Source organism: Phasianus colchicus, chromosome 17, assembly GCF_987193195.1.
Source record: "Phasianus colchicus chromosome 17, bPhaCol1.hap1.1, whole genome shotgun sequence".
Lineage (NCBI taxonomy): Eukaryota > Metazoa > Chordata > Aves > Galliformes > Phasianidae > Phasianus > Phasianus colchicus.
In genome coordinates, this window is record NC_143452.1 from 10807901 (window position 1) to 10834921 (window position 27021).

Genomic DNA, 27021 nt, shown 5'->3' on the forward strand with positions numbered 1-27021 from the left:
CGCTGCGGACGGACGGAACCCGGCGGGCGGCCGCGGCTCGCCGCCAGCGGGCCCCGCCCTGGGCCGCGCCGCTCTTCAAAGCCGCTCCGCCGGCGGCCTCGCCCTGCCCGACAGGAACCGCCCGCGGCGGGCGGACGTGGCCGCGAGGCCGGGCCCGGCCCTGCCCATAGCGGGGCGGTGCCGGCGCACCACACTCAAGATGGCGCCGGGGCAGACGGCGTTGTCGCAGCGCGCGCGCACGCGCCGCTCCGTCTACAAAAGCGCGGGCCGCGCTCCGCGCAAGCGCACCGCCCGTGCGCCTGGGCGCGGAGGGCAGCGCGCATGCGCGAGCGGGCGTCCCGACGGCGGCGCCTGCGCATTGCCTAGGGCGGGGCGGCCCGCGCCTGCGCGCTGCCGGCCCGCGGTCCCGGCGCAAGATGGCGGCGGCGGGGCGGGCGAGGCGGAGGTGGGGCGGTGGCGGGAAGCGCGACGGTGCGCGGTGCCCACAGCCCCCGGCCTCACGCCCAGGTAAGCGGCGCTCCCGCGCGGCCGGGGGTCTCCGCGCCGGAGAGGGAGGCCGGCGGGCGGGCGGCGCGGCGGCGGGTCGGGGCGAAGCGGCGTAGGCCCGCGGCCGCCATCTTAGAGCGCGCCGGCCGCCGCGCTCAACCCGCGCCGCTCCGCGCGTGCCACCGCCGCCGCTCCCGCGCGGCCCTCCCCGGTAACGGCTCCTGTCTCCGCAGCGGCCCCCGCGGGCACGGCGCGGGACGCCCCGCTATGAGGATGCGGCCCCGGCGCGCCAGCGGCGAGCACCGAGCGACGGCCCCGCGTCCCGCCCGGCAGCAGCGCGCCCCCGTAAGTACCGCCCCCGGCGGCCGCGCCCCGCACCGCTCCGGGCCGCCCGCACAGCCGCCGCCGCCGCTGCTCTCCGCGCTCGCTCGGTCCCGGTCCTCCGCGCCAAGAGCTCCGCCCCGCAGCACCGCACGCCGTCCGGCCGCGCTCCCCGCGCGTTGCGGGCGGCCCCGGGAGCTCCGTGCACTGCGCGGCCCCGACCCGAGGGCGGCTGACGGGGGAAGGCGGTGCTGAGGGAAAAAACCCCCCCGTGTCCCTGGGGGCTGCCGCTGCTCCCTTTTGTCCGCGTTTGCCGCTGTCCCGTGTGAAATCCCGCCTTGACAGACGCTGGCTGTGCTGCGCTCCGTGTCCGTTGCCGCCTGGCTGCGCTCTGTTCGTGCTGCTGCTCCTATAGGCTGTGAGCTCTCTGGGCAGGGACGGCATTCTGTGTCTGCGAAGCGCTGTGTGCGTCGTGTGGTGTGTAAAGCGATACCGTAATCACTGTAAAACCGTTGCTCTGGGTCCCTTTCGCTGTCTGAGTCACGACGCCAGGCACATAAAGATGGAGTTCCTTCTGTCAGGATTCCTGCTAGTTTGTTTCTTTTCTTTTGGCGGAGTTGAAGGTTTCTGGGATTTGGTACTCACCCAAACTGATAAAGCGATAGAGCTGCTTGTGTACTTCCCCCTTCCTAGTTTATCCGTAAACTGGAGAGATGAAAAACAAGAAGCCCCATCTGACCACTGGTTGGAGCTGTCAGTGGTAAGAGGTGCTGGGAGCTGCTGCCCATCTGACACCTGGTGCCAGCTGTAATTATTAAAATCCATGTGTGGCTCTCCCTGGGAGGTCTGCTCCCATCCTTGTGTAACAGTTACAGTGTTGTCTGTGTAACCTGCATGACACACCAGCAAATGCAGGTAAACTTTCCCTTTTTAAGAAGAGGAGGCTGAACATTTTTAGAAAGTTCCTGCCAGATGAAATACTGATGAGGTTCCTGATGCACAGCCCATGGCCTCAGCTCAGCTTTCTGGCAGAGAATGCCTGTCCTGAGGTGCTGCTCAGGTGGCAGCTGCCTGGAGTGTGACTGCAGAGGTCACAGCAGGGCTGGAGTTCAGGAGGAAGTGTCAGTAAACAAATATTACACAACACTCAATGCTGGGGTGATTAAATGTACAGATTGCATTGGTGCAGTCTTTGTAGCAGGTGCTTTTGCCTGTGGGTGTGGATGTTGTTATCTCTGTAGCTATGAGCAGAAGCCATAAACTCCAGGTTTCTGCAGTACCCTGCACTTTTCCATGCTTACCTCGAGGGAAGGATGGAAACATCTTCCCAGGAGTTGGCAGGAGCAGGTGTTCCTCAGTCCTGCCCTGCATCACACCGATTCACTGTCAGTGCTGCAGACAGCCTGGCAAGAACCTACCTGCTCATTCTTGAACTCAGCTCTCACCATTCTCTTCTTTTGAAAAGCCTGGTGATGTTTTTATGGACAGGATGGGGAGTTCAAATCAGTTAAAAACACACTTAATACAGGATTGTACGTACACAACAGCATTGCATGCATGCAGCTCTCACGTTGCATAGGGCATCTCCAAAGGCCTGAATAGAGTTAAATAACGGAGGTAGACAGTAATTATTTAAAACGCCTCATTTCCCCCAGATTGGTTGCAGCAGTCTGTAGTAATTGGCTCAACAGTGCTATATTCAGAAACTTCCCTGGGGGAAGAAGAATGAATGAGAGGAAAAACCTGGCTGTTCTTCTGCAGCTGACAATATTAAATGATGATTAAGAGGAGCGTTACATTTTGAACAGACTTTCTTTTGCATAACTGTTGTTATGTAAATGCAAAAATACTGAAGGCTTAAACAGCCTGACAGTCCTGACAGTTAGTCCATGTCTGGAACATAATGAGGAAAATAATTCCATAGTTGCTCATTCCTAGCCTGTGGTCCTTTGAGCCACCAAAGCTGTTATTAGTGAAGCAGCGGGGCTATTTTGTATAGCAGAAGTTTTTTAATACCTGCTTTTTGTTTAAATTGCATATGGTTATATGTGTGTAAATGCTAATTTAAACTGACACCAGGGATAGCAGACCAGATATGGCCCATAATGTTAGTATGGTAGGGGATGGTAAATGTTCACAGTGAAGCATACTTTGTTTTTTGTGCTCTCAGCACTGCTGTGTGGGATGAGACACTGCAGTCCTAGGAGAGAGAGATGTAGCTGAAAAGTGAGTATTTTGAGTGCTGGCCATAAGAACTCCCTGATGTTCAGAGCTAGTTGTATCTGGGATAACTGGTATTTTTCAGTACTTTGGTCTTATTTTGTATGTACTGGTTCAAGCCCATTTTATTGCCAGTTAACTTTTACTCTGAATGGGCCAAGTGGCTCTGGGATCTTTCCTGTTGTGACATGGATATTTTGTTTGATTTTCCCAGTGTGGTTGCTGAGAAATGGCCAATGAGAATCACGGAAGCCCTGCGGAGGAAGCATCTCTAATGAGTCACTCACCTGGCACCTCCAACCAGAACCAGCCCAGCTCCCCCAAACCTATGCGACTGGTACAGGACCTCCCAGGTACTGATTGCTTCTGAGAAAGCCCACCACAGGGTTCTGAAGGGCCCCAGTAGCAGGGAAGGGAAGGTGGAATGGGGCTATTGAGAGAGTTCAGGAACGATGCTTGCTGCAGTGTGCAGTGATGGTAATGGGGACCTGAATGGTGGAGCTTTCCAGTACCGATCTTATCCTGACTCTCTGCTCTGTGTGCTCAGATGAGCTGGTGCAGGCTGGCTGGGAGAAGTGCTGGAGCAAGAGGGAGAATCGCCCGTATTACTTCAATCGCTTCACCAATCAGTCCCTGTGGGAAATGCCTGTTCTGGGACAGCATGATGTCATTGTAAGTAAGCACGTATCTCAAGGGGCTGTGCTAACATTGGGATGTTCTTCTGGGACATGACATTGCCTGTGTGAGAGGGTCTTCTGTATCTGCAGAACTCCTCTCCCCATCCAGTGTGTGGCTGGGATCTGGTGAAACACAATGAAGTGTTCCTCATTCAGGTGCACTGCTTAAACAAACTTGCCATGGGGGAGCTGTGTTGCATTTTTCTTGTTTAAGTCTCAAACTAACAGACCAAATAAATGGTTCAGACACAAGTCTGGAAGATAAGTTTTTAGCTTAGGTGTATTAGTGTCATTACTTTTGTCCACTTCGGAGCTGGGGATGGTGCAAAGGAAAATTAAAAGGACTTATTGCCTTTGGTACTCTGCAGTAGCAGCTGATGAACTAATGAGTACTGTTGTTTGGATGCTCTTAGTCAGACCCTCTGGGATTGAATGCAGCTCCTATGCCACTGGAAAGTGGAATGGTAGAGACCTCAGTGGAGAGCAAGCAGAGGAAGAGGAGATTCTCTGAGGAGGTTCCCCCAAGTGGCAACAGTGTGAAAAAGCCCAAGGTGAGTTGAGAGTGTTAGAATAGGCTTAAAGATGTTGTCAAAATTGAAACCTAGAGAGTCCAGAGCTTGGACCTATTTTTTTTTTTTTTTAAACTGTGCAAGATCAGTTCAAACAGCTCAAGTTCTGACAGCTCACACCAAAAATACAAAGGTGGAAGCATGCTCACATCCTGCCGATTTGCCATTTCTCTTACAGCCTTAAGATCACGAGAACTGAGAGAGAACAAATTATGATAGAAACGTGGTAGCTCACGTGTCCACTTAAATGCAGACAAAACATGCTGTAGTGATTGAGTGGTTATCCTAAGTGAAGCTCTGGTAGAGGGCTGTTAGGTATACTGTGATTCCTCCGTTCTACCTTTCTCTGTGAGGGCAGTAATTCATCTTTTACTCTCCCAGTCGGATATTCCGGGGACCCCAGCCACTCAGCCAGTCCCCAGCTCTCCCAGTATTCCAGGATCCTCTGTTTTGAAGGCGTGGTGTGTTTCACCTGAAGATAAGCAGCAGGCAGCTCTTCTACGGCCAACTGAGTGAGTTGTATCCACTTATTTCTGTTCCTGGGGGGATAGGGTAGAGACAGCTGGTTTTCCAAGTGTCTTTGAAGAATAACCTGAGGACATAACAGGCTCGTCTGTCTTTGCAAGCAGTCTTTGATAGTTCAATTTTTTTGGCTGGTAAAACAGCCCCAGGAAACATCTTTAAAAGTAATATCCAATAATTAGCCAATGATCCCATCATCCTGATCACACTTCTTTCTGTCATAGAGTATACTGGGACCTGGATATTCAGACAAATGCAGTGATTAAGCAGAGGGCACCATCTGAAGTGCTTTCTCCACACCCTGAAGTGGAGCTGCTTCGATCCCAGCTCATTCTCAAATTGCGGCAACATTATCGTGAGCTCTGCCAGCAGAGAGAAGGTAAGTTGCTCTTGTGCTCCCCTTTTTGTGTTCTCAGTCCTGCATTACTGCACTGTTCTTCCTTCTGGTTCTTGTCTCTCCTCCCTGTGGTTTCTTTATTTGATAATTGTATTCTCATTAAGCTGACCTCCAATGTGAGGATTCTTGTCAGAGCTTCTGGACGTCTCTTTGTCGTACAATTTCACCCTTTTTTTGTGCCTCTCCAGGGATTGACCCCCCAAGGGAGTCTTTTAACCGCTGGATGTTGGAGAGGAAGGTGGTAGATAAAGGGACAGATCCTCTTTTACCAAGTGACTGCGAGCCAGTAGTGTCTCCTTCCATGTTCAGAGAAATCATGAATGACATTCCCATCAGGTACTGTTGAAAAACAGGACAAATTTTAGAGTTGTTTTTGTCTTGGGCTAGTCCAGTGATTTACCTGCTTTAGTTTTCTGCTTTTGTGTTTTACTTTTGCTGATAAAATGGTGAGGTGCTGGTGGTGTAAAATTTTGGGAATTGGACCTGGCCTTTGTGGCAGCTGTGAAACTGATGTGTGTGAATTTATACTTACCTCAGGCTATCCAGAATTAAGTTCCGTGAAGAAGCCAAGAGACTGCTCTTCAAGTATGCTGAGGCTGCAAAACGGCTCATTGAATCCAGGTAGGGGTTCCTTTTGCGGTGCTGCCAGTTTCAGAAATGAGAAGGAGTTTATGGCAACTTTTAAGAGGAGCTGTCATATCACTCTTTATTCACTATTGGTCATCTTCTTACTGAGCAAGAGCAAAGTTAGGAACACATAAGGGAAAAACAGTTCTGGAGCTGTCTTTTGATGGTAATGTTATAGTGAAATCAAACATTGGGAAGTTGAATGCATGCAGAGACAAGCAAGAATCTGAAATACCGAATATAGAATTCCTTTATAGTTTATCCCTCAGATAATAGAAGAGTGCTTGGACACTCACTAATATTAAAGAAGAACAAACTTAAAATGATATTTTATTACACCACATGTATTTTTTCTGAAGAGCTCTGACAGAATTCAGGAAGGTAGTCTTGTGGGGGAAAAAAAAATGAAGCTTGTTAACAAGGTAGTTTTCTCAGGGTTGCAATGTCCTGGCAATGGCTGCATTTGATAATGGGAGGCAAGATCAAAATGAGCCATTCTCCTAATAGATAAATCCTTCATCTGCTTTTCCTGTCACAGGAGAGGACAGCAGACAGTTACACTGTGTTTTGGCGAGAGCATGGCAGTCTCATGTCATTAAAATGTCTGGAAGCACTTTGCACAGGATGCCTGGAGGGGAGTGACAGCTAGGGCCGTGAGGTGTCAGCACTGTTCCCCCACTAACAAAAAACTGTTGTGGTGGTATGGAATATATTGCCCTGCAGCTGTGGGTTTAATCCCACTTGCCTGTTTTGTGCAGGAGTGCATCACCAGACAGCAGGAAGGTGGTGAAATGGAATGTGGAGGACACCTTCAGCTGGCTGCGACGGGACCATTCTGCTTCTAAGGAGGACTACATGGTCAGTTGTGCAGCTGAGTGCAGTGGGGTTGTGAAAGGATGGGGTGTTCAGGGCCAGATAAAGATCCTTCCTGAAAAGGCTGTGATTGCATTTCCTCTGCTTTGTGAAATGGAAGCAACAAAGGTTCAGAGACTCTGCACAGCTCTGGGGGTCAGGTGGTGGGCTGTGTAAGGGACTCTGGTTCTCTGATTCTGCAGGACCGCCTGGAGCACCTACGCAAGCAGTGTGGGCCCCACGTGTCTGCTGCAGCAAAGGACTCTGTTGAAGGCATCTGCAGTAAGATTTACTACATATCCCTTGAATATGTCAAGCGGATCCGGGAGAAGCATCTTGCCATCCTCAAAGAAAACAATATATCTGGTACAGTTAACCTTTTCCTTCTTCCTTGGTCTCTGCTTCTTTCATTGCTACCATTCTTTAGCCCTTTTCCCTATGGATCCTAGCTCTCCTCAGACATTCTCCCTCCAGATTCCAGTGTCTGCCTTTTGCTGCTTGTTTTTGCTGCTCGTGTTCACACCCAGTGATGTGTTCATGATTCCTTCTGGCTGATCTTTAATTTTAGCTCTCTTTTTCTTCTGCCTAAGCTGAGGGTAAGGTTCTGTCCAAGATAGGTGACCACAAGGTGGCAGAAAGGTTCCTATGCCTCCTGCATTTAACAGCCTGGGAGTATTAGCTGGCTTTTGAATAACTTTGGAGCAAACTGAAATAACAGTGACAACAAGGAAATTGTTTTACTCACCCAGAACATGCCTTATGGTATTGGAATGGTTGCATGAAGTCTACAGGTTGACTGTGTTACAGATGAAGAAGTGCTGTGCTATGGTTCCTCTCCGTGCTCTGTCTGTGGGTGATGGAATTTTGGGAATTAGTTCTGAACTTATGTAGCTGCCTACATGATCTGTGAAGGACCACCCCTATGGTTTGGAGAGATTACTTTGCTCTTCAGCCTTATTCCTGTCCGTGCATGTTCTGAGGTGGAAGGAAGATCTATCCCAGATGTCCCTGGATTCTAATGGGCTGCCTTGCTCTTTATTCTCCATAGCTGAGGTAGAAGCTCCTGAAGTCCAGGACAGGCTCGTGTACTGTTACCCAGTGAGACTGGCCATCCCCTCCCCACCACTCCCCAGTGTGGAAATGCACATGGAAAACAATGTGGCATGTGTGCGGTACAAGGGGGAAATGGTGAAAGTGAGCCGCAACTACTTCAGCAAGCTGGTAAGAGCTGACTGCCATGCCTGCATGACTGCTGTTGCCAATTGCTCTTTCATGAGAGCTTTCATTTCTCCTTTTCCTCCAAGAAGGGACCGTGCAGTTGGACAGAGCACTGACCTGGTAGAGGCTGTCTGGTGTTGCCCTAATAGTAGCATAAATGAGGACAGCTTCGTTTTCCTTAGTCAGGGTCAGCCTTCTGCTGGGAGTACTTAGGAGGTGTTGCGTGTATGCTTTGGTACATGCTGTGCTGCAAGAATGGTTGTACTCACAACAAGGCAGCCCTTGCTGAGAGAGACTTGCTGATGTGTTACATTCATTCATGCTAGTGAATAGCTTGCAGTTCATTCCCACAGTAAGAGCAGATGAGCTGAAAAGCCTTCATGCAGAACCCTGCCTGCTCCTTTTCTTCATCGGTGTTTCTTCTCATGTCATGATATGTTTGTTTTCTGGCTGCCTTACCTTTGTTGATACTGTTTGTTTTTAATGGCTGGGCCTTCTCTTCTAGTGGCTTCTCTATCGGTACAGTTGCATTGATGACTCTGGCTTTGAAAAGTTCCTACCCAGGGTTTGGTGCCTTCTCCGTCGATACCAGGTACTGTCTGTTGCTGTTGTTGTGCATCAGAAAGCCTGGGGAACTGAACTTACTGTCATTGCTCTGGGAGGTCCACAGCTCTCAGAGCCTGGTGCAGAATAGGGCTTAAACTGAATCAGTGGTGGGGAATAAATTGTAATGAAGAGCTTTCAGTAGTTATTGACATTTTTGTGAGGCCTAACTAAAGGTTCCTGGGGAATATGTGTAAAAATTGACAGTTGGTTTGACAGGACCTGAGCTGGAGAGAGTATCTAAAGAGCGTTCCTAGGTACATTCAGGGGACCTACGTGAATTTGAGAGGGGTCAAGGGGGCCCTGCATACCTAGAGGAGTGAGTGTGTGGACATGTCAGCCTTGATCCATATTCTATGCAGGGAGCAGCAGGAATAGCAAATGCAGGCACCACTCACCAGGGTTTGCTCTCCTCAGATGATGTTCGGTGTGGGTCTGTATGAAGGAACTGGCCTGCAGGGGGCACTTCCCGTGCACGTCTTTGAAGCCCTCCACAAGCTCTTTGGAGTGAGTTTTGAATGCTTTGCCTCGCCACTGAATTGCTATTTTAAACAGTACTGTTCGGCCTTCTTGGATACAGACGGGTATTTTGGATCCAGGGGGTGAGTCTTCTGTTCTGGTGCCCTTTGCCATGTGTCTGTGTGGGTGTGTGCACGTGTGCAGAGCAGTGATTCAGGACAGGCTGACGTGTTGGCAGCTCATGAGCAGAAGGATGTGTGCTTCAGGCCCACTGAAAGCCAGTGAGTGGACACAGATTGGCAGTGAAGCAACCAGCAGTGTGCCATTAGTCCAGCCAGAGCTGTCTCATCCTGACATGATGCAGTTTATAGGTCTGTCAGTGTTTGCCCTTGTTCTGAAGAAAGGAGGAACTAGGCCCTCAAGCAGTCAGCTTGCATCAGCAGTCAGCATCAGCCTTCAGTGACCACAGATGGAATGTGTCCCAGTGACCGTTTCTGCTCTGGAGAAGCAGCAGGCCCTGTGCTGCTGAGAATTCAGTCCTTCTGAGCATGAGTGTCTTCTGCAAGGAAATGAATGTTTTTTAAGGTCCAAAAATCAGATGTCTAGCCTCCCTGATAGTGATCTTTGTCTTTTTCCTTTAGCCCGTGCCTGGATTTCTTCCCTATAAGTGGGTCTTTTGAGGCAAATCCTCCGTTCTGTGAGGAGCTGATGGATGCCATGGTCTCTCACTTTGAGGTATGTTCGCTCTCCTGTGTTGTTCTGAATGGAGCTGTATGATCATCTGCTCCCCACTGCTCTTATATGCTCATAACAAGGCTGTCATTCAAAAGTCGAGGGTTATCACTGCTGCTGTACTGCTCTGGAAGCAGAACTGTTTCCTTTTCATAGAAGGCAGTAGGTGTGCCATTGCTCAGCCAAGATTAAGATTGTTTTCTTTTTGAACTAGAAACTGCTGGAGAGCTCCAGTGAGCCCCTGTCCTTTATTGTCTTCATCCCTGAGTGGAGGGACCCTCCCACACCCGCACTGACCCGCATGGAGCAGAGCAAGTTCAAGAGGCACCAGCTCATCCTGTCAGCCTTCGATCACGAATATCGCAGCGGGTCTCAGCATGTCTGCAAAAAGTAGGTGCTCCCTTTGGGTCCTTCCAGGGTGCCTTTCTGATGAGCTGCCTTTTAGGGGAGCTGTGTGGCTGAGATATCTTATCCCGAGTGAGAATCGATGGAAGGAAGGGAAAAGGAAAGATTGTGCAGTGCGTAATTGTCCTGGGTTCTTAAGAGGTGTAGAATCCACAGTGTTGTGGATTTTCGCATTCATTTAATGACTGCTGAGATATTTCACTAATTAAAGGATTTGAGTAATGTATTTCTTGGGTACAAGTCCAGTATGAACTGTTTATCTCATGTCATGCTGTGGTGATGCTCCGTGTCCCTCTGCCAACTCTGTCATTTGGAAAGCCACAGCTGAGCAGTGTTTCCTGGGCTGCCAAATGCCAGAGTGGCTCAGCAATTCAGTATTGCTCAGAAGGAGGCAGAAGGAAGGCACTCTCCTTCCTCTTTTCCACATAATAATGAGATAAAAGGGCAGAGGAATACTTGTCCTAAAACCTACATGCAGGAAGAGGAGAGGCAGGTGGCAGGGAAGGAATTTGCCTGTAATAGTGTGACTTACTGGCAGGCGGGCTGCCGGGAGATGCTGAGTGCCTGCTGTCTTTCCTTGCAGGGAGGAGATGTACTACAAGGCTGTGCACAACACCGCCGTCCTCTTCCTGCAGAACAGCGCAGGCTTCGCCAAGTGGGAGCCCACGCCAGAGCGGCTGCAGGAACTCGTTGCGGCCTACAAGCATTCAGGCCGGACCCTCAGCTCCTCGTCGTCCTCCTCCTCCTCGTCCACCTCCTCCACAGACAAGGAGCGAGAGCTGGGCCGGGAGCAAAGCAGCAGCCGGGAGACCAATGCTAACTGAGGCGCAGAGGTGAGAGGCAGCAGGGGAGGTGCCGGCGGGCCTGAGGAGGCTTGCCGGGCAGGCGGAGAGACTGCTGGCTGTGCAGCACCGGCCCGGGGAACTCTTGCCCAGCAGCTCACGGCACCAGCCTTCCCCTGAAAACCGCACGCCGCCCGCGCCCAGCAGCGCCAAGAGCGCCCGGCTGCCGGCAGGGAGAGGAGCTGGGCCACGGCCTGGCTGGAGGGCCAGGGACCCACGTGTGGGCGGCAGGAGGAGCGGGCGGCCCTGTGGGTGCCCATATGTGGATGGAAGGAGCGGCCGGAGCTGGGACGCACGCTAAGGGCGGAAGGACAGCGAGAGGGACGGCCGGCACGAGGCTCAGTGCTCGGCGCTGTGGCTGGAAGGGCCCCAGCGGCGGCCGCAGCCCGGCACACGCAGGAGAAACGCGGGCAGAGCCCGGGGTCCTGCGGCCGGACTGGCACCAGCACCGCCATAGTGTCCATAGTGTAAATAGTTCTGTCTGTGTTCCTGAGCTCCCGGCAGGGCTGTGCCCGTCGCACCGCGTTCCCTTCCCACGTTGTGAGTCCCGTGTTGGCCGACGCTGTGTACCGTACCGGAGAGGAGCGGAGGAGAGAAATTCCTTTGGTGTGTAAAGACGTCTTTGCAGCTGTTTTGTAGTCATTGTGGTTTTTATGCAGAGCCTCTGGGTTGTATTTAACCTCCGTGGGTTTTGTTTTTTAAGGATTAATTTAACACCGCTAACCATTTTATTACTTTTATCAAGAAGAGCAAAGTCTATTTTTGATTTCTGTTTCCTAGTTCTTAGGAACATTAAAAACCAGCATTCAGCTCTGCCCCGTGTCAGTGCCTTTCCTCATATGTTGGCCAGGGGCCTGCAGTCATCCCATCCTTCACCTCTGTCTGCCTCTGAATAGAAAAAAAATGGTTTTGGTTCTTAGTTTGGTTAACTGATACTTTTGAATCTACATGGCACAACACTGGGAAGTTATGGAGGAAGTAGTATTTTACCCAGAATGGTAAAGTGATATTTTGCCTGGAATATGGAGTGATAGAAGGTATGCAGTCAAGAAAAGATACTGGTCATGAAAGCATGGGTAGCTTTGCTGGAATATTACTGAGATGCCTCATATCTTTGTATGCCTACAAAAAGGGCAGTGTGGGTTTTGTACAGAGTATAAAAAGCATTAGGTCCTGGAGGAGGAGACTAATGCTGTAGAAAAGAGGAGAGGCTGAAAGACCTGAGTAAGGACAGCATAAGGAATTCCATGGTGACCTGCAGGGAAGCATTTGGAGGCAGCAGGATCAGGTAACAGCTGCAGGGATATGGATGGTGGTCTGTTAGTTAAAAAAGAGGATGAGGTTCTCCAGGGATGCTTCCCACTACGGTGAGGTAGCTGACCTCCTTCAGTGACACTCGGGGGGGACTGAAGAACTCCAGCAGCGGAGGGAGCAGCTTACAAAACACTTTTCCCCTTCTCGTTATACTGAAGCGAGGCAGGCTGTTCCTGAAATGCAGCTGACCGCCGGCACACACTGATGCTTGAAAGTGTCATTACTGAAGGAGGAGGAGGGGGAGTCCTTTGTCTTTCTCCCTCAGGTGATGGCCAATTACCTCATTAAGTATTTAATTGCCGTGTCACGGTGGTCAAACGAGGGAGCTGCCCGTCGGTGCTGCAGCAGCCCGCGAGCTGCGGTGCTGCGCTCAGCCAAGAAGCCGAGCATCCGTCCACCCCTCCCCTCCCCCCGCTCCGCGTTGCCAGGCCAACGGCGCGGCGGATGCCGGCGGTCCCTGCGGCTGTGCCGGCCCGCAGCGCTTCCCTCGCCTCCCTATGGGACGGCCCACCCCCCGCCGCGTGTCCCCCAGGAGCCCCCGCAGGTACGGGAGGGAGCGGGAGGCGGGGGCGTAGGGACGCGGCGCCGTGCCACGGGAAAGCGGGGAGCTGTGTGCGATGGGGGTGAGCCGCACCGAGGACCCCGGGCTCCACGCCACGCGGTGCGGAGCGGCTCCCCGCCCTCGGGAAATCCCCTTTCCCCCGGCCCAGGCGCGGGGGCCGCAGAGCGGCTGAGCGGTGCCGGCGGCGGTGGGAACGGGGCTGAGCCGCGGCCGGGAAGGGGGCCGCCGCGGTGCGGGGACTCCGCGGGGCTGAGCCGGACGCTGCCCGCGGGCCGCAGCGCTGTGATCGGGAGCTTCCCGTCCCCAGGTCCCGTCCCCATGGCCCACGAGGACGAGGCGCGGGGCGGCCGTCAGCTCGCCGCCCAGGAGCCGGAGTGCCAGATCTGCTACAGCCGCTACGACGCCCGCGCCCGCCGACCCACGGTGCTCCTCTGCGGCCACCGCCTCTGCGCCCGATGCCTGCGCCGGATGGTGGCCCTGGGGGACGCGTCGCCCCGACGGCTCCGCTGCCCCTTCTGCCGCCGGCAGAGCCCGGTGCCCGGCGGGGACGCGCAACGGCCGCAGGACGACGGCGAGGGGCCGGCGCCGCCGACGCGCTGTGAGCGGGACCCCCCCTCGCCCCCCGAGGTCCTGCTGTCCCCCAGCGTGCTGCAGCCCTCGCCCGGCCCGGACTGCCTGGTGCTCACCATCCTGGAGGTGCCCGCGGGCGCGGTGCCCACGGAGGCGCTGGGCGCGCTGGAGGTGGTCCGGCTGCAGAGCCGGCGGAAGAGCCGCGCCCGGAGGTGCCGAGCCGCCCCGCGCTGCCTGCTGGGCACGCTGTGCCTGCTGTACTGCAGCTCCCTGCCCCTCGGCATCTACCTGCTGCTCAGCCAGCACCACGGCCTGGGCCTCGCGCTCGTCAGCCTCCTGCCCGCCGCCCTCCTGCTCTGCGTCTCCTGCAGCCTCTGCCAGTGCCTGTGCCGGGAGCTCTGCGCCTTCCCCTCACCCTGACCGCGCGGCCGAGCCCTGCGCCCGTGCTGGGGACACGTCGGAGCGCGTTGTCCTGGTGCTGAGCGCCAGCCGCGTGCAGCGCTGCCATCCTCTACTGCTTGCGGCCTGCGAGCGTTCAGCCGGGTCTCGGCTCCTCCTGCTCTGCAGATGAGGGCGGCTCGAGGCTCGATGCTCACCTGGAGGGGCCCCAGCGGCGGCCGCAGCCCGGCACACGCAGGAGAAACGGGGGGTCCTGCGGCCGGACTGGCACCAGCTCCCCCATAGTGTCCATAGTGTAAATAGTTCTGTCTGTGTTCCTGAGCTCCCGGCAGGGCTGTGCCCGTCGCACCGCGTTCCCTTCCCACGTTGTGAGTCCCGTGTTGGCCGACGCTGTGTACCGTACCGGAGAGGAGCGGAGGAGAGAAATTCCTTTGGTGTGTAAAGACGTCTTTGCAGCTGTTTTGTAGTCATTGTGGTTTTATGCAGAGCCTCTGGGTTGTATTTAACCTCCGTGGGTTTTGTTTTTTAAGGATTAATTTAACACCGCTAACCATTTTATTACTTTTATCAAGAAGAGCAAAGTCGATTTTTGATTTGTTTCCTGGTTTTCAGGAACATTAAAAACCAGCATTCAGCTCTGCCCCATACCCCTCACCTTCCACTTCCTGTGGCCCCCACTCCCTCCCCTGACCAAGACCTCCTGATGCCCTTCGTTACCCTCTCCCTCCCATGTCCCTTCTGTGCACATCCCCATTTTCCCCTGCCCCCATCCCTCTGTGTCCCCGTCCTCCTGTTTGCCCCCATCACGCAGTGCTGTGTGCTCTCTGCACCACCTCAGCCCTGAGTGGTGGTGGCCCTGGGATGTGACGGATGAAGGGTGGGCACCAAAGCAGTTATTTCTGGTGTTGCTCTGGGGGCTTCATGGGGAGTGGGGGGATTTGTCGGGTTCTGGGCCCTACTCCTGCCCCAGTGTCCCCTCTATCTCCCCACTCTCTTCAGGGTCAGGTGCCACCATTGCTGCCACGCTCCAGATCTTGGGTTTGTGCAGCTGCTCACCCTTCCCAGGACCTGTTACCCCTATGGGGCTGCTCCCACTCCTATTCTGCTGGGTGCTGGGGCTGGGGGGGGGCTGTGGCAGGGTCCCCTCGCTGTCCTCCGTGCCGCGTGTCGCCCAGCCTGCTCGGTTCTCCTTCTTGAGGCGCCGGCGCGCGTTGGCAAACCAGGTGGAGACCTGCGTCAGGCTCATGTGGCTGAGCACAGCCAGCATCACTTTCTCACCCTTGCTGGGGTAAGGATTGCGGGGGTGCCGGGCCAGCCAGGCCTTCAATGCTGCACTGCTCTCCCGTGCTGCTCCTGCCTTCACCCGCCCCGGCTCAGTAGGCAAGGGCTGTTGGCAGCACGGTGGGCACAGCCCCGTGGGCACCGCGCAGGGTGGAGGGACCTGGGGGCACAGAGGGGTTGGGGTTGGTGGGGGCTGCAGCTCCCCAGGCCGGGAGGAGTTCCCAGGCCCCCGAGAGCTGTTGGGCATCACTTACCATGGGCGTCAAGAGGCGGAGAGGGGGTGGCAGTAGGTGGTACCCGGGCAGCACGGGGCAGGCCAACAGGGTGGGCGGAGGGCCCTGTAGTGCTCCCCATGGTCCCCCGCAGCTCCTCAGCTCCTGGCTGGGGCTCCCCTTACCCTGAGGCATTGCCATGCTGCTGGAATGCAGCTGGGAGATGCTCCGGGGCTTTATATCGGGGTGGGGTCCGTGGTGGCGGGCGGCTGATTGGCGTATTAATGCCCTGGCAGTGCCCCTTAAAGCCACAGTGCTGATCTGGGACAGGGGTGCCCCCCTGATGGGCACTGCCAGACAGGGAGCAGCCCTGCTGGGATGGGAGCAGAACCACTGGGGTGGGAGCAGCAGTGTGCCAGGACCTGCACCCCTGACCTGCACATGGAGTGGGGGCACTGGGGGGCTGAGTGCCACCCCGTGAGTGGTGATGGGATGTGGCACACACAAGAACACTGCACGCAGGAATGCAGCACACAGAACTTTACTGCAGTGCTGGGCCCTGTCAGACCCATTGTCAGCCCTGGAGCCCCTGGTGCAGTGTGGGGCAGTTCTCAGCCACTTGTGCTCTCCCGACCACCTGTGTTAGGAAGCAGTTGAGGCCATCCTGTCCTGGCCATGTCCAGGAAGCCACAACTGGATCCTCATCTGCAGAGGGGCCAAGGGGAGACAAGGGCCCCCGGGACCCCCTGTGCACTGCAGATCTGAGGCCTGGAGATGGGGGGCAGGCAGTGGTGTGGTCTCTGTGCCCCCCATCCATCTCCTGCCTGCACAGCACCGCCCAGAGCAGGATTATCCCCCAGGTTGTATCTGTCGTTAAATACCGACTAATAACGCTCTCAGGATATTAAATATGTAACAAACCCGCTTAGTGCTGGCCAGGGACGGGAAGGGGAAGGTCACCGGAGCTAATGAGCCCTGCAGCATCCCTGGGCTCACCCACAGCATCCCCAGGCTCCCTGCAGGCAGTGGCAGCCTCCAGCTGAGGCACCCACCTGGGCGCTGTGGCCCCACACCCCCATAAGCAGCAGCCCAACGTCCCGCTGCCACCCACCCCATCCCATCCCCACCTCTATCTGCCCCATACACCAGAAATCATGGGGCTGCCAGGACTCCTGCATGCCAGGAGGGGAGAGTGGGGCAGTACAGCTGGGGAGGATAGGGCTGGATGGGACCAGACAGCTGGGGCAGATGGGACTGATCTGCAGCCCCATAACCTTGTCCCCGCAGGACTCTGCCAACCCCAATCAGTGCAGCGGCCGTGGAGCAGATCTGCTTTATTAGATAATGGGGCTGTAATCTAGGAAAGCGCTGGTTAACCCAGTGTGGCACAGCTGGACAGGGAGGGCCACCACCATGTGCACAGCTGAGGGACACAGCTGGAGCAGGAGCCTGGCACAGCCAGATGGGTACAGAGCAGTGCAGAGCAGCCAGCAGATGATGAGGCTGGCAGCCACCAATGGTCCTCATCCTGGCTGGGCAACGGGCTGCCCAGGGATTGTGGAGCAACAACAGACCTTGAGCACTGCCCAGAGCCCCTGCTAAGGTTCGAGCCCATGCGCTGTACTCATTCCCCCAGAGCTGTGCCAGGAGCCCAGCTCAGCCCAGCAGCACAGCCATCCCAGCCATGAGATGCTCCCTGGGTGGTTCCAGGTCTTCTTCCCCTCTAATCAGTTTAATGCAAGAGCACAGAACTAAAACTCTGAGATTAGCTGTTATAATCACATGTAAATACTTTCAGACAATCCGCTCAGGGAGGGGCAGTGTGTGTAGTTTGGGACAGAGTTACATGGGATTTAGGCTGTTTACCACTCGATTAATTTCATGCCTCCAGCCCACCCTGCTTCCAGCTGCACAGAAGTCAAGGTGACCGCACTGGAAGGAAGCCATAGCACAGAGCCCACATGCTGTGCAGCAGCAGGCAGGCCCGATCCCAGCCTCCAGGCAGCACACACCCAGCTTTCAATCTTTTTTTATTTCATAAGCATATTCAAAGCTTGAGAACATCAGAATCGAACCCCTCCCATAACAACTTACAAACCAACTTTGCCACAGTGTCCATCCCTCTTCCAAAGAGAAAAATAGAACTTCTTCCACCACCTACATGGCCTCTTCCTCTGTCAGATTCCTCCAGTCCAAAGCCCTACTGCCGCCCGCCCGCAGGCCGGAGGAGCCAAGGGAGGGAAGCTGCCCTCAGCCCGTGTGCCCCACGGGAGCAAGGAGTGGGGGCTGAGGCTGAACGACCTCAGCATCTCCCACTGCACCACGTGGCTGTGCTCGGCCCTACAGCTCCCCTGGGATCCCTGCACCCGAGCAGATGCTGAGTTTGGCCCGCACAGACATGATTCAGGGAAAAGGGATTTCAGACCGTCATCAAGTGCAACAGGCAGAGATGGGCCACACGAGTGCTGCCACTGCTCAGTGCAGTCTCTGCTCAAGACAGCCTCCTGTGCCAGGCAGGACTTGCAGGACCCTTGCTGTGCACAGCAGAGTTGCAGCACGCCCTTGCTGGCATGCACTCAGGCACGTCCCTCATAGCCCCAAAGCAATAAGGCAATTGCTGGCTGTAGAGGCTCCTGCTGGCTGCCGCTGTCCTGCTCAGCACGGATGTCCCTGAGCATCAGCCAGGCCTGTCACCAGTGCTAATCTGCCAGCGTGATGACATCGTAGTGGATTCCCTGCTGCAACTGCTGGATCTGCTCAGCCGTTGCCTCCGTGGCAAACACGCTCTGTGCCTGAGCCATGGCAGCATCAGCCACTGCTGCAGAGAAGAAGTATCAGTGATGATGTGGGGCTCAGCAAAGATCTCCCCCCACAGACCGTCAGCTGCTTCCCAGAATTACAGGGACATGGGCTGTCAGGTGGGCGTCCAGCCCAGCCATTCTGCTGAGGACTGCAGCAGGGCAGCCCTACCAGCTGCAATGAGCGAGCAGCCTCTGCAGGCAGAGCTGGACTGAGGCACCATAGCAGCAGCTGCTAATGGGCATCAGCAACGCCCACCCAAGACTGGCATCCTGCAAGCAGCAGGAAGACAGAACTGCCAGAGTGTGGCCCTGACATACCTGAGACTGCTGAGTGTGCAGCTGCTTCCAGCTGAGCCTGGGTGACAAGCTGCTGCTCAGGTGAGACAGGCATGTACTGGATCTACAGGGAGGAGAGAATAAGGAGACTGCACAGGGTTCCTCCTGGTTGCTGCAGTGAGTCCCTGCCCCCTTACCTGTGGCTCCTGGAGAAACTGGCTACCTTGTTCATATTGAATGTGAGTGATCTGACCATCCTGAACCTGAAGACAAGAGCTGCAGTAAGGCTGTGTTAGGGCCAGTAGGCTTCCCTGCCTCCCAAAGCTGTGACTCAAACAGAACAAGCCATGGGGATGAGGAGGTGACCCCAACACACGGCACCCACACTGACCTCACCCACTGCACAAAAGAACAGTCAGCCTGATGCTTACCTGGATGTGATGTCCTTCTGGGACAACAACGTACTCATGGGGAAGCAAGTGCTGTACGCCATCCTGGGCAATGATGTATTGAACCTGCAAACACAGGGATTCAGACCCAAAGAACTGTTCACCACCACCCACTCCCTGCCCTGCAAGAGGGCTGCTCCTTGTCTGGCTTCTGTGCACTTTTCCACCCCACTTCTCCCCAGGTCTCCCTGCTGTCCCTGCTTCAGCTGCATGCAATCTTTCAGTTCCACGCATTCCTGGGATGTGTGCAATGCGCCCTCACCTGGTTGTCAGATGTCACTAAGTGCTGTACTGTCTGTCCATCGGCAGTTGTGATCTCCTGGATGTACGTTGCCTCCTCCTGTAAGCCAGCGAGAGCCGGGTGCTGTTTTAGAGTGGGCAGATCTGACTGCGAGCCCTCCGGCAGGGCAGAGCCAACACAGACCATGGGGAGCAGCCACACGGGGCAGCACGATGAGGCCAACCAGTGTGACTCACCTGGCTCGCAATGCTCTGCTCCTGAGCAACAATGATGTGCTCCTGTCCCAGTGCCTGCTGCAGCCGCTCAGGGGCCAGCACTGCCTGCCCGGACTGCAGAGCAGCTGGAAGGGGGAGAAAACTGGTGGGGCACTGCAGGCCTGGACAGGCCTCTGTGCCAAAGGTCAGAAGTTAAACCTAGCTCTCAAAACTTGAATGAACCTAAGGATCACCATGGGTAAAACCCAGACCTCTAAATCAGACGGTGAACTCCACTTCCCATCCCAGCCACAAGCTGTTTACAGCACAGCTGCTGTCTGAATGCACCCCATCTATTAGGGCCTCCTGTTTGACACAGAACCGCTGCAGACAGTGCCTGTGCAGGACTGCTCCCAGCACCGAGCCCCTGCAGCTGGCAGTGGCACACACTGACATTGCCGTGGTCTCTGCACCCACCAGGTCCTGCTTCACTGGCAACCCTAACCTCCAGCAGGAAGTTCCCAGCCCAGCCCATTTCCAGCCCTTGCAAAACTTGCAGGGGAACTTTATCAGAGCAAGGAGAAATCTTACTCTGCAGGGTGGCCAGCGTGTCCTCATCACTGTTCAGTATGATGGTCTGCTGGGCAGCAGCTGCAGGTACCTCCGGCTTCTTCCCCTTCGAGCTGTGCAAACGCTGCATGTGGAACTTGAGGTGTCCATTGCGGTTGAACCTACAGGAGGAACAAGAGTGAGGTGGAGTTGCACATGATCTTCATGTATTTGCAGAGCTTACCCGCAGGTATCACAAACACATCACCCTAGGACGTGGCCTGTCCCAGCTCCTAAAAGCTTTTCCATTGGCTCACACAAATACCAACTCAAACAAATACATACAACTTCTTTGAAGACTAAACTGGGTCTACCTGCAGCAGGAACTGTTCTCAGAAGAGCACAGTCTAACAGATTGCTCTTGGAGTCAGGGCAGCCAGCTCTTTGCTAATATCCCACGTCCTCTCAAACCTGGAGCTGCAGTGGATCTCTAGAAGCAGCAACAGCCCATCAGAACTCACCTTTGCCCACAGATCTGGCAGGCAAAGGGCTTCTCATTGGTGTGTGTTAGCATGTGTCTGCGCAGGTCCTTCTTGTTCTTGGAGGCAAAGCTGCAGTGGGTGCACTTGTGTGGCCGAAGGCTGGCATGCTGAACCATGTGGCTCTGGGGGCAGAAGGACAAGGGTAGGGTCAGGAAGCCCCGTTTCCACAAATCATTTACTTCCAGGGCTGTTCTAGGGCACCTACCCGAACCTCCGGCCAGAGGGCTGCAGTGAATGGACAGTCAGGACACTTGAAGGTGCTGGGCCCAATGTGGGCTCTCTTGTGACTCTCCATTTCTGCTCTCCCTGTAAACATGGCTGTGCAAATCTTGCAGGAAAATTTTTTGGCTGTGGAAATCTTGCATGAGAGCTTCTTGGCTGTGGAAACTTTGCACGAGAGCTTCTTGGCTATGCCTTGGAGTGCAGGCCATTTGACCTTGGGGGATGTGACTTCTTGCCCTTCAGAGGTGGGGGACAAATTTGAGTCCTTCTGGAGCTGCTGGGTAACACACTGCACCAGAGGCCACTTGACACCAGCTGTCTGTGCCTCCTGGCCCTCTGCTGGCAAAGGGAAGGCAGCATCTCCATTGAGGGTCTAAGAGAGAAACATCGGTCACAGCTGCTCACCCTGCTGCCTGGAAAAGAGAGAAAGCCCAGCCTCCTCACCTCCATGTGTTGAAATTGATTCCCTGGGACGCTGGATGACATGATGTAGTGATTGTTATGGTCCTTCAGAACCTCTGTCATCACAGCTTCGCTCACCACAACTGCATGCGAAGTCTCTGCAGAGCCCTCCTCCTCACTGCCAACAGAAGACACGGTCAGAGTGGACCCATCACGTCCCCCTCCCCACTCAAGGTCTGCTCTTTGGGGGCAGAGGTGCCTCTGGCTCCCGCTCCTCTCACAAAGCTGACCTGTACAGCGTGCCTGGAGCCTGAATCTCCTCACTGATGGGTGTAATGATGCTGTACTCCGTCGCCCCGCCAAAGGGAATAGTGATCTGCTGCAGCTCTGAGCCACCCAGGGCTGCTTCCTCATAAGCCTCCTGCACCAACGTCTCCCCACGGTCTGCCATGTGCAGCGTTACCAACTTCTGCTGCTGCTGCTCAGAGGAATCCAACTCCGCCCCTTCCTCCTGTGCCTGTGGTTCACAAGAGGCCTGCACCTCTCCTGAATCATCTGGTTTCACTACTGCCACCTGGAGGGGAGTGCAAGAGGTCAGCGGGAGGAAGGCTCTGCAGATGCTCCCTCCAAAGGGAACAGGGCTAGGCACTTCCAGACGCCCTGGAAGTCTCTCCTCGCAGCAGGCACAGCCACCCCCTGCTCACCTGTAGCGAGCCTGCAGCAAGCTTTCGCTGAGCACTCATGTTCAGCAAAAGATCCAGGGCGGTCTGCGTGGCCAGTTCTGCCGATCCACCCACACCTGGCAGGCCAGAAGAAGAGTTAAGCACAGAAAAGGGTTAAGCACGGCACTCAACCACCTCCTCACCTCCTCCCCTTCTCCGGGAGCTCACCTTGTTCATAGATAATTGTGGCTCCCTCCAGGGAATCCTGCGAAAGGATGGGAGGCTCTGACCCGGGCACTGCCTGCACCGCCTGGTAGGTGACAGGGCCGAGAGGGGCCTGAAACACAGAGAGCTGCAGGGAGCCAGGGGTGAGGAGCAGGGAGGAGCTGGGCATGGGCAGTGGCACTCACTGGTGGGCTGGCCTCTGGCTCAGCCGAAGCCTGCACTTGGCGGTGCTGCTGCTTCAGCTCCTCGATCTGTTGCAGGGTGAAGAAGGGGCGGCGGCGGCAGGGCGGCTCCTCGGGGTGCCTCTGTGCCCACTCCTCAAAGGAGTCGGCATGGCGGCAGTGCACGTGGAGGCGCAGGTTCTTCTTGTGCTTGGTGGTGAAGTGACAGAACTCACAGGCAAAGGGCTTCCCTCCTGTGGGACACGGGAGGCAGAAGTCATGAAGGTGTCCCCAGGGGACGGCTGGGAGAGCACCCTGGCAAAGCGGTGTTGAAGGACAGCAGCAGCTTCTCTCACCTGTGTGCTTGACAGCCATGTGTGAGACCAGGAAGTCCTCCCGGAAGGTGGAATACTTGCAGAAGCTGCACTTGTAGGGCTTGTCGCTCATATGTGACAGCTGGTGGTTCAGCAGGACCTTTTTGTCCTCGCAGACGTAGTCACAGAACTCACATTTGAACCTGCCAAGACAATGCCATCTGTCACACAGACAGCAAGGACCTTCTGCCCTCCCTTTGAATGGGAGCCCAGACACTGCTTCTCCCAGCAGGCTGCGGCCAGGTTCCTACCTGCGGTTAGCAATGGCCTGGATATGTGTCAGCAGGTGCATCTTGAACGTGTAACGCTTCTTAAAGGACTTCCCACACTGCAGTGGAAGAAAGCAAAGCAGCATTTGTCTCCTGCACAGCCCCACTGCAGCCAGCTCTCCTCCAGCCCCAGCCTCTCACCTTGTCACACATGTGCGGCTTCTCTGTGCTGTGTGTCTTCATGTGCTGAGTAAGCCTCTTCTGCATGGGGTAGATACGATTGCACACGGGGCATGGGAAGGAGTTCAGCTTTGGGGGCTGAAGGAAGAGCAGGAAGATGAGCTCATAAGGGCCAAGGGGAGGTCACCAGTTTCCTTGCCTCCCTCCCCACCACAGGACCTGGGCTGCCTTTCCTCAGCTGATTCAGAAACACTGACTTCAACGAGGCACAAGGAATTTGTGGGAAACACAGACATGCCTCTTCCCCTATAACAGTGCTGAGAGACAAGCCAACAGGGAACTCGAACTCACCGGATCAGCCCTCTTTTTCCTGAAAAAGAGACCAAAAAAATCCCTTTGTCAGCCAAATCCCGAGTTTGAGCCCCCCTGTACATCACAACTATCCATTTTGGACAGCACAAGAGTTCAGGTGAAGTGGCAACCATGGCTGCACTTCCAGGGCAGGAGAAGTGATATTAACGATGTTCAGCCAGGCTGCAGGACGGTCTTCAGGAACTCACCCCACCTACCTGTCCCGACTGTGCACTGTGGAGTGTCGGATGACGTCCTTCTTGTACACACTGGTGTAATTGCACTCCTCACACTTGTAGGGCTTGCTGCCCACGTGGTTGAACATGTGTTCCTGCAAGGCGTGGGAATGGGTGCCATGAGGCCTGGGGCTATCAGCCACCCTCCGTGGGGGTGGGAACAGGACAGACGGCGCTCACCTTGAGGGAGGACCAGCGTCGGGAGCGGTAGCTGCACTGGAGACACTTGAAGAGCTGTGGGTCGTTGGCCTCGTGTGAGTTGACGTGGAAACGCAGATCTTCATGCGTGAGGAAACGCGAGCCGCAGATCCGACACAGGTACGGCCTCATCAAGGGCTTGGGCGACTTGTAGTAATACCTGCACACACAAACAGCCAGGACTCAGAGATGTGGTGACAAAAAGAGGCTGGACCGGCCCTGGGCATAGGCCAGAGGGCCCAGCACTGGCTCGGCACACACCCCTCACCTGCGCCCCATGTACTTGCGGTATTTTTTGCCCAGGAAGCGGCGGGAGGGCCGGCCTCGCCTCCTGGGGACGACATCTGCTTCCTCAGGGCCTGTGTTGGAGGAAGGGTCCTTATTCTCAGAGTCAGACTGGCTGATGCTGGGCTCCGCCAAGCTCTCGCCGGTCCCATTCTCCAGGCCAGAGGAACTGGCTGCTTCCGAATTCTGCAGCTCACAGCTGGGTGTGCTTTGGGACGTCACCAGGGGCTCCACCTCCTCTCCTACTTGACAGGACACAGCACAGCATCATCACACACGCTCCCTGTCAGCTCCCAGGAGCTTGCGTGCCACGCTGTGCTGACCCACCTTCAGGCGTGTCCTGGGGCACGTCCCCCTGGCGAGGAAACTTGCGGGGCCTCCCTGGGCGTCTCCGTGGCCTCTCCTCACTGGACGTGGGGACTGTGCGGTTGTTCTTGGGCTGTCGCCCACGGGGCTCATCCTCAGCTGGATTATAGTCGCTGTCCTCTGCAGGCAAGAGGCACAAAACATCAGACAGAGATGAGGGGAAAGACTAAGCTATGTAGGATGCGGTGAGAATGAGTCTTACCTTCAGGGTCATCGATAGCACCAGCATCCATAATATCATCATCTTCTTCTTCCTCTGCAACCTCTTCCTCTGCAGACTTTGGAGCAGAACCCCCCTTTCGTGGACGTCCTTTCTTAAAAGTCAAAGCTGAGCCCGCTAATACAAAACGCAGAAGAACATCTCCTTACTTAACTGTACAGCAGCACAGGTATTCACACTCAAACTCCTCCTCCTAACTTCACAGAGACAACAACAATCCCACCCGCAGTAAGATATATTTTTCTCAGTGCTCAGCAGTGGCAGCACCACACTCACCTGGCTGGAAATGTCGCTCTTTCATGTGGTTGATCAATGTTTTCTTGGAGACACTCTTGTACTGACACATCTTGCACTTGAACTGCTGCACCACCACCACTTCCATCATCTCCTCCAGGGTCTCCAAGTCCGGCTGGTCCATCTCCTCCCCACCGTCTGCCTCCCGAACCTGGTCTGGCTGTGTGGGCAGTTCCAGCACTTCTGACTGCTCGGAAGGGCCTGGCTGGTCAAGGCACGTGGAGGTAGGGCCATCAGCAATAGCTTCTATTGCCAAGCTATTGGCCAGAGCAGAAGTGGACATCTGGGACACGATGGGGGCACCTGAAACAACAATACTGGATCAGCCGAGGGGCAAATCTTTACCTGCACCCAGGCTGCACATAAACCTTGAGCACAGAGCTGAACTTGGCATCCCCCCCTGCCCTGTGTCCTGAGAGTTTTCTCCCTGCAGCTCATGCTTACACACAAACCATACCCTACAGGTTTTATTTTTCACTACCAAAATGGGAACAGGCTCAAAGACAGAGAAGACCACTGCAGGAATGCCCTGGGTGCACCCTTACCATCATCAGGCCCTTGTAGAATGAGGTACTGAGTAGTTTCTGCTCCCCCATCTTCAGCACTGGTCACAGCTATGCAGCCTGGGGATGGAGAGGAGAGGAAATCAGGGCACCCACCAGGGGCAGGGGCTGAAGTGGCGCTCCCAAGTTCCCACGTGAGTAGAAAAGGGTGCAAGAGGTCTGGCTCAGCTTAGAGTCTGCACAGTGGCCAATGCAGCAGCAAGCCAGAGGCTGAGCTACTACCCAACAAGCAGCTCAGAAAACCACCAGCTGCTAAGGCAAAGTGAGATGGCAAACCTTGCCAAACAAGGACAAGGTGTAAGCACACGCAGACACATATTTCCCCTTACCTCCCAAGTTTTTAGCAGCTCCATTTCCCAGCCCCACCACTCAACCCACCCCACGCAGGGACAGATCCCCCGCCAGCAGAGCAGCACGGCACGCACTCACTCTGGATAATGTCAGGCCCAATGGTGGACTCAATGATTTTGTCTATGGCGGAACCCAGGTCTGAGGAGGTGGAGGCGGTGGAGTCTGACACAACCGTGGCTCCGTCGCTGATGACACTGGAGTGGACCAGGACCTGCGGGGACTCCGACACCATGACGGATTGGCTCACGGTGGAGACGCTGGAGACCAAAGTGGACTGCGCGATGGAGGATGAATCGGGCAGGTAAATCCGGGGAGCCACATCTGTGCTGGAGCTGCTGTCGGACACTTCCTCCTAAGCAAAACCAGCAGAGACAGAAGAGCTCAGCTCAGAGACGCCTGCCGGGCCGGGCGCTCCGGGAACCACCGCGCACCAACGCCACCGGCGCGGCGCTTCGTTCCGCCGCAGGGATGGGGTCAGGCAGCTTCTTCCGCCGTCACCGAGCACCCCGACCCGCGGGGCCGCTCCCCCCCCGCTCCCCGACCGGACCTCCACCCCCCGGCGGCACCGGAGCGCCCGTACGGCCGCGGGCAGAGCCGGCCCCGCCGCCCGTTCCCGTACCAGGCACACGGCGCCGCGGTCGGAGCTCTGCCCCACTCCGGAGTCGTCCGCCCGGGACGGGAGCGCGGCGCCCGCGGCGGCGTCGCTGCTGTCGGCGGACGCGGACACGGCCTCGGAGGTGCCCACGCCGCTCTCGGACGGTTCCTCCCGCGCCGCCTGCGGGGCCGCGTCGCTGCTGCTCGGCACCTCGCTCTCCTCCATGCCCGCCCCGCCTATGCCCGGCCTGCACGAGGATCGCGCCGTCAGCCCCGCGCCCGCGGAGCGCCCGGCCCCGCGCACCCCCCGCCCCGCCGCGCCCCGGTCCCGCCGCCGCCGCGGCCGCCATCTTTGCCGCCGTGCCCCCTCCCCGCGCCTCCTCCGCGCGCGCGCACAGCGCGGGGCGGCCGCGGGGCGCCGGGAGCGCGGCGGGGCCGGGACGCGGCGTGGGCCGGGCCGCACCCGCACCGCCCCTCGCGGCGCCGCCCGCGATCTCTCGATCTCTCACCCGTCCCGCCGCGCCGCCGCCGCGCCGCCCCCGAGCCCGGCACCGCGGCGGCCGCCATCCCCCCGCCCCGCGCCGCCACGCGCGGCGTTCCGCCCGCGGCCCCGCGCCGGAACTACTTCCGCCATCCAACCCCGCCCCGCCGCCCGCTCACCGCCGCCGAGCCTCGCCCTTCGCTCCCGCTGCTGCCGCCGCCGCCGCCGCTCCGCCCCTCGGCGCCTCGCGGCGCCGCTCGCGGCCCCCGGGCGGGGGATCCGGCGCCCCGGAGGGACTATTTTCTCCGCGGAGGGATCTCGGCGGCG

At 56.4% G+C, this 27021-nt stretch overlaps 4 protein-coding genes across 17 annotated transcripts; 2 read left to right on the forward strand and 2 right to left on the reverse strand.

Annotated features, from left to right (window-relative positions):
- The first annotated feature begins 394 nt into the window (after nt 1-394).
- Nucleotides 395-11745, forward strand: PCIF1 (phosphorylated CTD interacting factor 1). The gene is made up of 17 exons (XM_031588073.2): nt 395-507; nt 720-831; nt 3242-3380; nt 3575-3699; nt 4118-4255; nt 4655-4785; nt 5020-5174; nt 5381-5528; nt 5730-5813; nt 6578-6677; nt 6875-7037; nt 7720-7892; nt 8395-8481; nt 8910-9094; nt 9593-9686; nt 9898-10073; nt 10672-11745. The coding sequence occupies exons 3-17, from the start codon at nt 3257-3259 to the stop codon at nt 10910-10912; spliced, it is 2124 nt and encodes a 707-aa protein (XP_031443933.1). The 5' UTR covers nt 395-507; nt 720-831; nt 3242-3256; the 3' UTR covers nt 10913-11745.
- A 78-nt stretch (nt 11746-11823) lies between these two features.
- LOC116225631 (E3 ubiquitin-protein ligase RNF182-like) lies at nt 11824-14241 on the forward strand. 3 transcript variants are annotated; one of them, XM_090152088.1, is made up of 2 exons: nt 11824-12509; nt 13114-14241. In XM_090152088.1, the coding sequence occupies exons 1-2, from the start codon at nt 12449-12451 to the stop codon at nt 13794-13796; spliced, it is 744 nt and encodes a 247-aa protein (XP_090008214.1). In that variant the 5' UTR covers nt 11824-12448; the 3' UTR covers nt 13797-14241. The 3 variants fall into 3 exon arrangements, with proteins under 3 accessions (XP_090008214.1, XP_031443945.1, XP_090008215.1); XM_031588085.2 differs by lacking the exon at nt 11824-12509 and adding an exon at nt 12517-12788; XM_090152089.1 differs by lacking the exon at nt 11824-12509 and adding an exon at nt 12819-12905.
- A 290-nt stretch (nt 14242-14531) lies between these two features.
- Nucleotides 14532-15469, reverse strand: LOC149915634 (uncharacterized). Its single transcript, XM_090152090.1, has 2 exons — nt 15297-15469; nt 14532-15220 (listed from the first exon to the last, which is right to left on the reverse strand). The coding sequence occupies exons 1-2, from the start codon at nt 15467-15469 to the stop codon at nt 14731-14733; spliced, it is 663 nt and encodes a 220-aa protein (XP_090008216.1). The 3' UTR covers nt 14532-14730.
- A 1812-nt stretch (nt 15470-17281) lies between these two features.
- On the reverse strand, nt 17282-26486 carry ZNF335 (zinc finger protein 335). Of its 12 annotated transcripts, none has more exons than XM_090152075.1 (27): nt 26239-26485; nt 25698-25971; nt 25251-25328; nt 24688-25008; nt 24394-24528; nt 24153-24311; nt 23809-24067; nt 23523-23700; nt 23325-23437; nt 23107-23125; nt 22777-22893; nt 22618-22694; nt 22349-22509; nt 22017-22246; nt 21835-21958; nt 21649-21743; nt 21235-21518; nt 20987-21122; nt 20526-20915; nt 20300-20442; nt 19821-19960; nt 19272-19375; nt 19057-19158; nt 18777-18860; nt 18543-18608; nt 18388-18469; nt 17282-18083 (listed from the first exon to the last, which is right to left on the reverse strand). In XM_090152075.1, the coding sequence occupies exons 1-27, from the start codon at nt 26437-26439 to the stop codon at nt 17968-17970; spliced, it is 4188 nt and encodes a 1395-aa protein (XP_090008201.1). In that variant the 5' UTR covers nt 26440-26485; the 3' UTR covers nt 17282-17967. The 12 variants fall into 12 exon arrangements, 9 of the variants coding, with proteins under 9 accessions (XP_090008201.1, XP_031443920.2, XP_031443897.2 ...); XM_031588060.2 differs by having other exon boundaries at nt 17282-18086; nt 19057-19134; nt 21835-21943; nt 23824-24067; nt 26239-26484; XM_031588037.2 differs by having other exon boundaries at nt 17282-18086; nt 21835-21943; nt 23824-24067; nt 26239-26484.
- Between the last annotated feature and the right edge of the window lie 535 nt (nt 26487-27021).